The 13902-nt window shown below is 48.2% G+C and overlaps 1 protein-coding gene and 1 long non-coding RNA gene across 2 annotated transcripts in view; both read right to left on the bottom strand.

Moving 5' to 3' along the window:
• The window catches only part of LOC146356740 (uncharacterized), a 563405-nt gene that overhangs the window by 355376 nt on the left and 194127 nt on the right, over positions 1-13902 (bottom strand). The gene's annotated exons all lie outside the window — the stretch shown is intronic.
• Positions 1-13902, bottom strand: part of LOC146356744 (vomeronasal type-2 receptor 26-like) — a 28483-nt gene that overhangs the window by 6876 nt on the left and 7705 nt on the right. Inside the window, exons 4-6 of the mRNA XM_084841306.1 lie at positions 9103-9229; positions 6158-7052; positions 4611-4737 (exon numbers count right to left, since the gene is read on the bottom strand). Of these exons, the coding sequence (XP_084697432.1) occupies positions 4611-4737; positions 6158-7052; positions 9103-9229 (1149 nt within the window). The remainder of the gene's footprint in view (positions 1-4610; positions 4738-6157; positions 7053-9102; positions 9230-13902) is intronic.

The following is a 13902-nucleotide window of genomic DNA, read 5'->3' as shown; positions in this document are numbered from 1 at the left end:
AATGAACAATGCAAAGAAATCGAGGAAAACAGCAGAATGGGAAAGACTAGAGATCATTTCAAGAAAATCAGAGATCTCAAGGGAACGTTTTGTGCAAAGATGGACATGATAAAGGACAAAGAAGGCAGGGACCTAACAGAAGCAGATGAGATTAAGAAGAGGTGGAAAGAATACACAGAAGAACTATACAGGAAAGATCTGAATGTCCCTGATAGCCATGATAGTGCGGTCACTGAACTGGAGCCGGACATCCTAGAGAGTGAAGTCAAGTGGGCCTTAGGTATTATTACTAACAACAAAGCTAGCAGAGATGACAGTATTCCAGCTGAGCTGTTTAAAATCCTAAAAGATGATGCTGTTAAAGTGCTGCACTCAATATGCCAACAAATTTGGAACACTCAACAGTGGCCACAAGACTGGAAAAGGTCAGTATACATTCCAATTCCAAAGAAGGGCAATGCAAAAAGAGTTTTACCACACAATTGCACTCATTTCACATGCCAGCAAGGCGATGTTCAAAATCCTACAAGCTAGGCTTCAGCAGTATGCGAACCGAGAACTACCGGAAGTACAAGCTGGGTTTAGAAGAGGCAGAGGAACTAGAGATCAAATCGCCAACATTCGCTGCATCATGGAGAAAGCAAGGGAATTCCAGAAAAACGTCTATTTCTGCTTCATTGACTACGCTAAAGCCTTTGATTGTGTGGATCACAACAAACTGGCAAATTCTGAAAGAGATGGGAGTACCAGACCACCTTACCTGTCTCCTGGGAAACCTGTATGAGGGTCAAGAAGCAACAGTAAGAACCAGACGTGGAACAACCGAGTGGTTCAAAATTGGGAAAGGAGTACAACAAGGCTACATATTGTCACCCTGCTTATTTAACTTATATGCAGAGTACATCATGAGAAACGCCGGGTTGGATGAATCAGAGGTCGGAATTAAGATTGCCGGGAGAATTATGAACAACCTCAGATATGCAGACGATACCACCCTAATGGCAGAAAGCAAAGAGGATCTCAAGAGCCTCTTGTTGAGGGTGAAAGTGGAGAGTGCAAAAGCTGGTTTGAAACTCAACATTAACAAAACTAAGTTCATGGCATCTGGCCCCATCACTTCCTGGCATATGGAAGGGGAAGAAATGGAAGCAGTGACAGATTTTATTTTCTTGGGCTCCAAGATCACCACAGACGGTGACTGTAGCCATGAAATTACAAGACGCTTGCTCCTTGGGAGGAAAGCTATGGCAAACCTAGAAAGCATAGTAAGAAGCAGAGACATCACCTTGCTGACAAAGGTCCATCTAAACAAAGCTATGGTTTTCCCAGTAGCAACGTATGGCTGTGAGAGCTGGACTCTAAGGAAGGCTGAGCGCCGAAGAATTGATGCTTTCGAACTGTGGTGCTGGAGAAGACTCTTACGAGTCCCCTGGACTGCAAGGAGGTCAAATCAGTCCATCCTAAAGGAAACCAACCCTGAGTACTCATTGGAAGGACAGATACTGAAGCTGAAGAGCAAATATTTTGGCCACCTAATGCAAAGAGAAAACTCCCTGGAAAAGACCCTGATGCTGGGAAAGATTGAAGGCAAAAGGAGAAGGGGACGGCAGAGAATGAGATGGCTAGATACCATCACCGATGCAATGAATATGAACTTGAGCACACTCCTTGAGAGAGCGGAGGACAGGAAGGCCTGGTGTGCTATGGTCCATGGGGTCACAAAGAGCCGGACACAACTTAATGACTGAACAACAACAACAACAGGAAGTCTGGGGGAAAGCAACCATGTTGTAGTTGAGTTCTTGGCTCTAAGGGAAGCAAAAGCTGAGTGCAGTTAAACGCGTACCCTGGATTTTAGGAAAGCTGATTTTAATAGACTCAGGACAATGATCAGCAAGGTCCCATGGCAAGCGACTCTAAGGAGAAAAGGAGTCCAAGATGGGTGGGAGCTTTTAAAAAAGGAAATTCTCAAGGCACAATTACAAACAATTCCAACAAGAAGAAAAGGTGGAAGACAACAGAAGAAGCCGATGTGGCTTCACAAAAAGCTTAGGGATGACCTGAAAACAAAAAAGAACACATATAGGAAGTGGAAGGAAGGCCAAGTAACAAAGGAAGAGTACAGGCAGATGGCACAGAATTGCAGGGATGGTGTCAGGAAGACTAAAGCTGAGAACGAGCTGAGGTTAGCGAGGGATGCTAAAAACAACAAAAAGGCTTTCTTCAGCTACGTGCATAGTAAAAGACAGAGGACAGAAATAGTGGTTCAGCTATTAAATAAGGATGGCAAAATGATAACAGATGAGAAGGAAAAGCAGAGGTGCTCAATTCCTACTTTGGCTCAGTCTTCTCCCAAAAGAGGGTCTATGACCCCCCTGGCAAAGGCAAAGTACGGGCTGAAGGGGCAGGATTGCAGCTTGAGATCAGTAGGCACATGGTCAAGGAACACCTCATTACCTTGAATGAGTTCACATCTCCAGGGCCAGATGAACTGCATCTAGAGTAACAAAGGAACCAACAGAAGAACCTTCTGTTGAGACCTTCTCAAACTGGGGAGAGGTAACGAGTGGGGTACCACAGGGCTCAGTTCTGGGCCAGTGCTCTTCAACATTTTTATTAATGACTTGGAGGAGGAGGTGCAGGGAATGCTGATCAAATTTGCAAATAACACAAAATTGGGCAGGATAGCTTATACTTTGGAAGACAGAAACAAAATTCAAAGTGATCTGGATAGACTGGAGCACTGGGCAGAAAACAACAGAATGACATTTCATAGGGATAAATGCCAAGTTCTGCACCTAGGAAAAAGAAACCAAATGCACAGTTACAAGATGGGGGATACGTGGCTCAACCACACTACAAGTGAGAAGGATCTTGGAATTGTTGTCGATCACAAGCTGAATATGAGCCAACAATGTGATGTGGCTGCAAAAAAGGCAAATGCTATTTTGGGCTGCATTCATAGAAGCATCGCTTCCAAATCCCGGGAAGTACTAGTTCCCCTCTACTCAGCACTGGTTAGGCCTCATCTGGAGTACTGTGTCCGTTCTGGGCACCACACTTGAAGAAGGATGCAGACAAACTGGAGAGGGTTCAGAGGAGGGCAGCAAAGATGATCAGGGGACTGGAAACAAAGCGCTAAGAGGACAGACTGAAAGAACTGGGCATGTTTAGCCTTGAGAAGAGAAGACTGAGGGGAGATAGGATAGCGCTGTCCAAGTACTTGAAAGGTTGTCACAGAGAAGAAGGCCAGGATCTCTTCTTGATCATCCCAGAGTGCAGGACACGGAATAATGGGCTCAAGTTACAGGAAGCCAGATTCCGGCTGAACATCAGGAAAACCTTCTGACTGTAAGAGGAATATGACAATGGAACCAATTACCTGGGGAGGTGGTGGGCTCTCCCACACTGGAGGCCTTCAAGACGAGGCTGGACAGCCATCTGTCAGGGATGCTCTGACTTGGATTCCTGCCTTGAGCAGGGCGTTGGACTCGATGGCCTTGTAGGCCCCTTCCAACCCTAGTATTCTATGATTCTATGATTCTATGATTCTATGATTCTACTTCTCCAACCACATCATTCACTCTATTTCCTAAACTCACTTTCATCACTGTTCCATGTCTGACATCTCAGCAATGAGGCGATGCCCAGAGGAGGTTGCTATGAAACACATTCAGTGTCCTGTGGGCAAGTCACACTCCCACGTCCAAACAAGGCACCCTGCATTCCAACACAGTCCAGTTTCCTCCTCAGCTGGTTCTGTCAGGAGGCCCTAGCCGGCCTTTTTCAGTCTACTCCAGTAGCCAACTCCAGACCCAGACAAAGGATTCTTTTCAAGGCTTTATTCCTTTTACAACTTAATAACTCTATCACCAGCGACTAAGCTATGAACAGAAGAGTAATCTATGCCCCGGGTTGGAAACAGTTGGTCCCCATTTGAACGAGAATTACTTGCAGACCCTGAACTTATGGGTTAGGGAGAGTCCCTCCCCTTTTCTCTTGGGTCCTCTGGACACAACCGTTGCTTGTGCGCCAAACGGGCGCTATACTTCCTTTCTGCACCCTCCATAGCTCATCGCTCCCTGAGTCTGCGTCGAGCATCCAGCCAGTCCTCCTCCCACGCTCTTTCACTCCCAGGACCGCTATCTATGTCTGGAATGCTGGCAGGAGGAATCTCTGCCAGCTTCAGGGCCTGGGAGGGAAGAGCGCACTCCTCTCCCACGGACAGCTGTTCCTCCTCAGAATCAGAACTGCTCTGAGGTTCTATGGGCTCAGTGTCCACCCTGACAGGTTCCTTCGCGGAACGTACTCTTTATTGTTTACATTAAACTCTCTAGTTGTTTTAGTAATATTTTTCTTGTCTTCCTTTTAGGAACAGTTTGCCTTGTCATTAAGCCTTCCCTGGCACTCCCTCTAAATCTCACAAACCACCAAACCAAATTGCATCTCCACAAAACAGAGAGACTGGTGGTGGCTCATAGCCCTTGTGAACTACAAGAGAAATTGCAATTAAGTTTCTACCCGTCAGCAGGGATTGCTCATTTCTTGTCTATATATCCTGTTAGAATGCATATATATTGGTGTGCTGGTAAGACGGAAGTATAATTCACCTGAGAACCCAAGTGTTTAAACCTCCTCTCCCATCCCCAGTCTTTTTTTTTTCTCTTTGTGAACAATTTGCCAGACCCGTTGCAGATAAAATCACTCAGTTTTGCCCTGACTTGGATGCCATCGTTTTGACAGAGTGTGATATGGACGGTGCTGCTGCAACATCTTGTCACATTATGGATACCTTTCGGCTTGTGCAACCTGAGGATGTGGACAAACTGCTAGGAGGACTGAGGCCTACTACTTGCCCTTTCCATTCTGGCCCATCCTAGCTTCTGAAATCTGCCAGAGCTGGGCTGGATATCTGGACCTTGCATTTGTGGGGAAATTGGATTCCACTTTCACCATCTTGGAAAGTTCAAACTGTGTACTCTCCTAGAAGAGAGAACACCGTCTCAGTGGCAGCACCCACCCCCTGGAAAACCTTCCGCCATGCCGTTCAGGAGGCAGAAAATGTGGCATGTTTTGAATGCCTCCTGAAAACGCGCTTGTTCAGCCAGGCCTTCTCTGGCTTGGGAGCAATTGCAAGTGATCGTGTGCTGCTCCGTCTCAGTGCTTTCAGAATTGTTCTCTGCATCATTGTTTTTAACAGTGTTTCAATATAGCATTTAAATGGGATGTGAATCACATGGAGATTTTTAATATTGACTGGTATATAAATGACATAAATGAATGAACACATAAAGCGAATAAAGGACACTGCCCAGCATACAGCATCGTAATTCGTGGGCACGAGATGGGGCACAACTTTGTCAAAACAGCTGAGAAAGAGAATCCACCTTCTTGCTTGCTAAGCACGGTGCTTGTGGTTTGCAAAGGGATTGCTAATTGCTAATTATGCTTCTTGACCTTGATTGTGATTCTGACACACACACAAAGTTGTTAGGAAGTAGCTTTCAAGCATTTTTCTCTAGCTTTGAATTAACATTTATTTTTTAGAGTTAGTAATTCTACTAATATTTTTCTTGTGTTCCCTTCAGAAACAGTTTGCTTTCCCATTAACCCTTTCCGGGCACTCCCTCCAAATCTCACAAACTACCAAACCAAATCACAGTCCACATCACAGCAGGACTGGGGGTGGCTCTTAGCCCTTGTAAGCTGCAAGTGGAATTGCAGTTGAGTTTCCACACTTCAGCAGGTATTGCACTTTCCCTGTGTATATATCCTATTAAATTCCATACATATCACTGTGCTAGTAAGAAAGAAGTCCAATTCACCTGAGCGGCCATGTTTTTAAAACTCCGCTCCCCTCCCACCGGTCCTTTTGTTTTCTTTTTGAATCTCTCAGTTATTTTATTTGAACTACAACACTTCTGTTTTAAATAGTATTTGCCCAATTTATGTCATGGCTTGTGTGTGTGTGGACATGTGGGTGTGTGAGAATGTTTGTGTGCTCTTATACAAAATTCAATATCTAACTGTAGATTAACAGTATATTATCTTTAAAAAGAGACATTATCTGAAACATCCATGGGGGTGGGGGTGAGGCAGAAACTTACTAAAGGACACCCCTACAAATCAATTCCAAAAGAATCAGATGCCCTCTTTAGTTTTGGTTGTTAGATGCTCCTTTGTATTCAGATCAGGCCTCAGTACAATAATGTAGCACTTGGGAAGAAAGATGCAGCCCAGCAACCCAGCACTGGAGGCCAAGATGGAGAAGACCTGCACGGCCACCATGTATTTTCCCTTGGTGCTCAGGTAGGTGGGCACAAAGGACACCCACACGCTGCAGAAGACCAGCATGCTGAAGGTGATCAGCTTGGCTTCATTGAAGGCCCCAGGCAGCTTCCTGGCAAGGAAAGCCACCATGAAGCAGATGGCTGCCAGGAAGCCCATGTAGCCAAGGGCGGCATAGAACATGGTGACAGACCCTTCGTTGCATTGCAGGACAATCTCTCCAGGCTGGGAGTGCATGTCAGAGTCAGGAAATGGGGGAGAGATGCCCAACCAGATGAGGCAGATGACAACTTGGACACCGGAACAGGAAATGACAATGGAGTTGGCCAATCTCTTCCCCAACCACCCCCTCACCCTGTTCCCTGGCTTTGTGGCCAGGAAGGCCAGCACCACAGTGATCGTTTTGGCCAACAGCGAAGAGACAGCAACTGAGAAGATGATGCTAAAGGCCGTTTGTCGGAGGACACAGGTGGCTTTCCTTGGCCTGCCAATGAACAGGAAGGAGGACAAGAAGGAAAGCAGGAAGGAGATGAGGAGAATGTAGGAGAGGTCCCGGTTGTTGGCTTTCACTATTGGGGATTCGAGGAATTTAAGGAAGATTCCTAACACAAATCCTGTGGTTAAGGAAAAGAATAGGGCAAAGGAAGCCAGGATGATCCCCAGATACTCTTCATAGGATAGGAAGGTTGTAACCTTCGGGATGCATTCATCTCGGTCCTGGTTTGGATGCTGATCATCCAGACACTTGCTGCAAAGGTCCACATCTGGAAAGAACAGGAGTAACATGGGTGGGAGTGTGTTGCACTCATGTCCTGCTTGTGGGCTTTCTAATGGGGCCCCTGGCTGGCCCCTGTGGGAAAAGAATGCTGGACTAGATAGTATATTGGTTAGATACAGCAGGGGTCTTCTTACATTTTTGTGGATATTTGTGAATAAACTCAAATGTTACAAAATGCCACGAAGCCTCCACTGCTTACATAGATGACTCTGAGTTCTAGTATTTTGAGAGAGGAAGAAAAATGTCCCCCATCCACATTCTCCACACCATTCATAATTTTGCAGACCTCTATCATATCTCCCCTTACTTGCCTTTTTTCCAAGATAACAGTCTCAGCTGTTGTAACTTTCCCTCATAGGGGAGATGCTCCAGCCCCTTGACCATTTTACTTGCCCCTTTCTGCACTTTCTCCAGCTCTACAATCTCTTTTTTTAGGCGTGGTGTATTCCAAGTGTGGTCTCACTGTAGATTTGAATAGGGGCAGTAAGATAGGGGCAGTTTTATTCTCAATTCCTTTTCTAATTATACCTAACATGGAATGTGCTGTTCATGCAGCAACTGCACACTGGGTTGACATCTTCATTTTGCTCTCCACCACAACCCCAAGATCTCTTTCCTGGTCAGTCACCACTAGTTCAGATCCCATCAGGTTATACTTGAAGGTGGGATTTTTTGCCCCAACATGCAAACATCCTCCCTAGGGATGCAGAAAGTGCAAGTGAAATTCTCATCTTCCCAAAGCAGACAAACCATGTCAACAGGATGGAGGAGATGCTCTGCAGAGGTGACTGTGGGGTTGTGGAAACTCCTGGAAAGTCATTTGGGGCCACCCACTTCTCTCTCTTTGTAGAGCAGCCTTCCCCAACTGAGCACCCTCAAGATGTGTCGGACTGCAACTCCAAGCACTCCTAAGAATTGACTATGCTGCCTCTGGTCTCTTCCAAAATTTGAACTATAAAGATGTTGCCAGTGTCATTTTTGTCAGTGGGAGGCGGTTTTGCTTTTTGTCTTTAAACAGCTCTTTCTCCGTCACATTTCACCATTTCTCCTGACATTTCCAGGGTATCTAAAATGTAGGGATGTCACAGAATTCCACAATGGATCTCGGTGAGGCCGAATGCCAGTGCATTCGGCCCCCCGAAATCCATCGTGGAATGGCATGCCCCACCCGCTCCCTGCAGATCCCCCCCGGGATGAGACTTACCTGGGGCAGATGTTCCAGATGGCGGCGGCTCCAGCGGCAGCTTCGGCGGTGGCGGCAGCTGGTCTTCCGAACGGCTGCCGCCACCGCCATTTGCAGTCTGTGTGTCCCCCCCCCATAGACGTGATAGGCTACGTAAAGACTTACGTAGCCTATCACGTCTGGGTAAAAAAACAAAACAAAAACGCGTAAACAAATGGCGGTGGCTACGGCCGCCACCATTTGCGTTCCTTATTTTTCGCCGTCTTAGTCTATGTCAATATTGACGTAGACTAAGACGGTGAAAATAATAGGGAATGAAAATAGTGCCCGCTACGCTATTTGCGTTCCCCTTTCTTTTCTTCGGAAATCCAGCTGCGGACGGCCCTGACTTAGGCCTGGCTTGCTGCTCCGTGGAACCGCTGCGGAGCAGAGCCATCCATCAAGGATTCTGGGGGGGAGGACCGGATCGCCTCCCCCATTGAGGATTCTGGGGGAGGGACAGAATGCCTCCCCCCCAAACCATGAACAGAACCCGCGAAAAGGTAAGTCACTTTCGTACATCCCTACTAAAATTATCCTTTCCTTCTGGAATCTGAGAATTGCAGAAAGATTGCTCAACCTGCTTTGATTCGATAAAGGTTAGAAGGACCCTCCACCGAACATCACTGAACATGGCGGAGTGCTCAGTTTCCTGAAGAGCTCTAACAGAGCCATTCTGCTGTGACACCGATAAGACACACAAAAAAGAAAGGACCCAAGTTCAGGGATTCCTCTAAAATACCTTCACAGAAAATGTCCGGGTGTGTCTCTGCCCTCCTCCCCAGGGGCTGCATTCTCCTGTGGAGTCACCCACCTTCCTGAGTGGAGATGGTCCCTTCCGCGCAGGGAGCGCAGTCATAGCAGCAAACGGGCTCTCCTTCCTTAACCACCTTCTTGAATCCAGGGCGACAGCTCTCCACACACCTGGAATGTGGCAGGGGCTGAACACAGAGACAAGGACCATCAAGGAAAAAGCGTCAGGACTCATTCGTCTACAGAAAGGAGAGATGGGGTTGGAAAAGTCCCAACATGGCCTCTAGCCACAGGTTCAACTTGAGGCCTGTGACCCAACCTCACTTGAGGCCTGTTCCCGGGTCTGCAATGCGTGAGTGCTGGCAGAGGAAGAAGTCTTTATGTCTTACATTTCTGTACCGCCCTTTAGCTGAAGCTCTCTGGGCACTTTTCTAGACAAAGCTTAAACCACAATATACTATAACATAGTTAAAATAGTTCAGAAAACCATAAGTTTAAAACAGGACAGAAACAAAGTAGTAACCAAGATGAAAGCTATCAGTGGAGCAAAGGTTCAAAAGCGCCCTCACACGCTTTTCAAAATGGAATGGCTGGACAGCCTGGGACAAAACAAAGGTCTTTATCTGCTGCCCAAAATGCCACAATGTGGGCAGCAGGTGAGCCCCTCGGGTGGGGGGTGGGGTCATTCCACAACCTGGGTGCCACCACGGGAAAGGTCCTTTCCTTAGGAGCCACCTTCCTCACCTCATTCGGCACAGGCACCCTTAAAGGACCTCGAAGGATGATCTCAGCATCCAGGACAGAGATGTGGAAGGAGACGAGGCTTCAGTTAACCTGGCCCGTTTGAACCAGCTGGGGGTTCCATTCCCAAAAGCAGCCCCACGTGCAACACATTGCAGAACTCCAAACCAGTGTTTCCCGCGGAATGGGTGGCTGTAGCCAGGCTGACTCTGTCCAGATCGGATCGCAGTTGGTCTATCAGCCTGAGCCATGTACCTATGCCTCCGTACGTCGGCTGATGGGGAGTGTGGGCGGGAGGGTGCTGCTGCCCTCCTGCCCTGCTTGTGGCTTTCCCCTGGGCAGCTGATCGGCCACTCTGTGAACAGGATGCTGGACTCAGTGGGCCCTTGGTCTGATCCACATCAGGGCTCCTCTTACGTTCCTAGGCTGAAGAAAGGTGCCCTGTGCCATCGAGGCCTTCTGCCACTCCAGCAGGGATGAGGGAGAAATCTCTCCGGGGGTGACGTTTGCCAGGCTTTCGGCAGCTCCTGGCCCCCACCCTCAGACTTAGGCTCACCTCCCCACGAGCTGGCCCAACCCGATCCCATCAAGTCAGACCAGCCCCTGGATTTTCCGTGTCTTTTTTCATAAATAGCAACCTTGGGAATTGTTCCTGCAATTTGCATAATTTGCATATTGCCACAAATTATGGCTAAAATTTGTGCAAATTATGCTAATTATGCAAATGCAAGGTGAGTTTCGGGTGACAGGGAAATCTGATGATCCCCAAAATAACCGGATTTCCCCGCGATGCATAGCCCGAGCCTCCAGTGAGTGTTGGCTTTGGACCGTGTTCGGCATTGCTCACGAGGTGAAAGCACGACTCGAGCCTCTCCAGGGCTGCACCGGGGAGGCTGAGAAGGAGCTACGGGGCTGTGGCCACACGTTCAGTGAGGAAGAGGCGCTGGCTCAGGGCAACAGGCTCCCCCCTTCGCCGCAAGACAGGCACGCTGATCCTGGCAGCAGGAGGGCCTCCCATGAGGGGTCACCCTTGGATTAATTCTCCAGCCGGACTTTCCTGGGTCTCGCACCTTGGGCTCTGGAGAGATCTCCTCCCATCTCCATTTGGGTCCACTGGAGCCCTCTCTTCAGATCTCTGCTTCGGATCGCTGGCTATGGTTTTCCCTTTCTCCCCTTCCTGGTTGCATCTGGATCGCAGTCTGTGCACACCCCACAGCACCCTCGATCCACGGGATGCATGTCAAGTGCTCTGGCCTCTTGGCTAACTCCCTTTGAACCCGAGGCAGCAATATCAAATGTCACTCTAGGCTGGAATATGCTTAAACTGATAAACCTTCTAAATTTCAGAGACTTTTCTTTCTTGCAGCATCATCACAAATGTCGAAAGGGAGGTTTGAGGGTGTGCAAAAAGTTGGGAAATTCCCACTCTTGTGCATGGACCAATGACTTGCTTATACCCAGGAAGATCGCTCTAGGCTGGAATACGCTTGCATGATTCTACTAGCATTCACGTGACCCCAGGCTTCCTGGTGGCATGAAGTTCCAGCTTCAATGGTATGGCTTAATGTTGCCTTTCATATGGGACTCCTCCAGAATTCAAGGCTCTTAGCAAGACCACGGGGGCTGTCAGTTTCCCCGCCTTAGCCTAGCTTTGCTCAGGCATGGTGTCATGGAGCAAATACTCTAACACAGTTTTCCTAATACTCAGCAAGAGCCAGAATTGTAGCCTGATGTCATTTTTGCATGTAAGAGTCACACCGCTTTGTGGATTGTGGTGACAACGGCATTTTCTCTGTGCGGTTTTCACCCCATTTCAGCCCATGGAATTTCATAAGCTCTTATTCACAGGCTGGGAGGGGAACACGATGGGGCGGGAGTGCAGCCCTTGGAGGAAAGGACATCATCTCAGCCCTTTTTGACTCTGGTGACACACCGTATCCAGAGCCCTCACTCACACAGAGAGATACTACATGCCGAAACAGAGAAAGAAGCTCGAGCTTTGCAAAGAATGTCATCTTTTGTCAGTGGGAGGTCTGCTGAGGCTGAAACCGACCACAAGCCTGTGATAGGTATTGTGAGAAAGGACTAGCCGATGCACCTCCTAAACTGCAGAGCCTTTTCTTTCTTGCAGAATCATTACAAATGTGCAGAGGGAGATGTGAGGGTGGGCAAAAATTTGGGGAATTCCTGCTGTTGTGCATGGACCTATGATGGAATCATAGCCAGGAAAATCATGCTAGGCTGGACTATGCTTGCATGATCCAAACAGCATTCGCCTCACCCGAGACTTCCCGGTGGCAAGAAGTTCCAGCCTGACTGGTGTAACTGAATATAGCCTTTCATATGGGCTTACTCTGGAATTCAGGGCTGTTAGCCAGAGCATGGGGGCTTTCAGTTTCCCGGCCTTAGCCTAGCTTTGCTCAGGCACGGTTTCATGGAGCCAGTGTGCCCATGGTTGCCAAGTGGCATGGGCGCCTGCAGGGCCTGCCTTTCCTCTCAGCTGTGTTCCAGCACACCAGAGAAGGGGCTGAATGGGTCTCCCCGGGAAGGGAGCTCCAGAGCCACCGAAAAGGGCCCCACTCCAGTCTCCGCCAAACAGGTTTGAGATATTAACAGTGACACATTTCAGACATATGTGTACAGAAAGGCTGGACTCAGCATGCTATAAGCACAAGTAGAACTCTTCACATTGCTTTCCTTAACTCTGTTTTATGCACTCATATTAGTTCATGTGTACTCTCTCATTCACCTAAGCAAGCTTTCTTACTGTCAGTAAAGACTGCTTCTTACGGTGGCCTCCAAATTCCTTTCTAAAAGCCTGCTATGTCCCTTCCTCCTTCCTTCTAATTCATGGAACCCTGAACGCAACTTGAATTGCAAATATTCTGAGGGTTCCTTTTAGCCAAACCATTTGAGTGTCAATGGAAACATTCCAGCCCAGCGCAGGGGGCAGGAGAGGGTGAATGGAGAGTGAATGGTTTTAGTGCAGGAGGGCCTAATGGGGGTCCTTCGGTATGTGCCGAAGATGGCCAGAGTCTCAGTTATGAAAGATGGAGCTGGGCCAATAAAGAGGGGCATCAACTCGAGAGGAGTTGGGGAATCAGAAGAGGGTGTCGGACTGTCAGTAAACAACCCTGAACCTTGGAATTTGGGCTCAACAAAGAACCCTTCGAACCCCTCTTTGATGCCATGGGCCCCAATTAAAAAGAAAGAGGATAAACCCCCTAAAGCTGCCAGTGTTCGGGAGGACGTGGTTGCATCTGGATCGCAGTCTGTGCACATCCAACAGCACCCTCAATCCATGGGACACGTGTCCAGTGCTTGGCAGCGTGTGGGGAGTATGTGCTGAGTAGAATTCAGGGAACAGGATTTTACCGTCTGGGGTAGGATGGCTCAGTTATCTCTGCACTGTCATACTGATTTGGAGGTTTTCATACAGACAGCAGGTCCTGGCTTGAGCCTGGCTGCAGGGAGGCTGTGTAGCAAACAGAGACTAACTGTATATTTATTCGTTTAAGGCAGCGTGTTTCGGTAACGAAGTCATGACCAAAGAGCATATTGTTCTTTGAGGTACTTGCTAGGTTGTGACCAAGGGGCGTGTAGTGCCTTGAGGTACTTGTAACTAACTTTGTAACTACAAGGTGCATTGCCTCTTAAGCCTCAGATAGGTTGCAACTTGCTGGGGAGACTCAGCTGTTGTTTGTGTCTTTATTGTCAGTCAATCTCCTTTTTCGTTCACCTACATGGGTTGTGTGTGTCCTATCTCCGCCCCAAAAGATCCCAAACCCCTCAGCCTGATCAACTGTGAGGGGGCCTGGGTATAAATTAAAACTCAAACCTCACAGCAGGACAGGGAGAAAGGCCTCTCCCAAAGATCTTAACACACACGGTGCTTTTGGGAGAAGGCCGTTCAAAAAAGGCGGGGGCACCGGGTTGAGGAAGGCCAGCTATAGCCAGGTTCCATCCCCAGCATCTCCAGGTAGGGCAGGAAAGGTTCTCGCACCTGAAACCCTGGAGAGCCACTGCTGCCAGTCGCTTCTGACAGCACTGGGCTGGACAGACCACAGGCAGCTCCCGGTGTTCCTGTGGAAACGATTACAGACATGTTGCCAATCGGCAC

This window comes from Heloderma suspectum, chromosome 2 (assembly GCF_057233095.1).
Source record: "Heloderma suspectum isolate Gila_16-S chromosome 2, 16-S_ref, whole genome shotgun sequence".
In the NCBI taxonomy this organism is placed as follows: Eukaryota; Metazoa; Chordata; class Lepidosauria; order Squamata; family Helodermatidae; genus Heloderma; species Heloderma suspectum.
The sequence above is the reverse complement of the archived record's forward strand: the minus strand, read 5'-3'. Positions and strand labels throughout refer to the sequence as shown.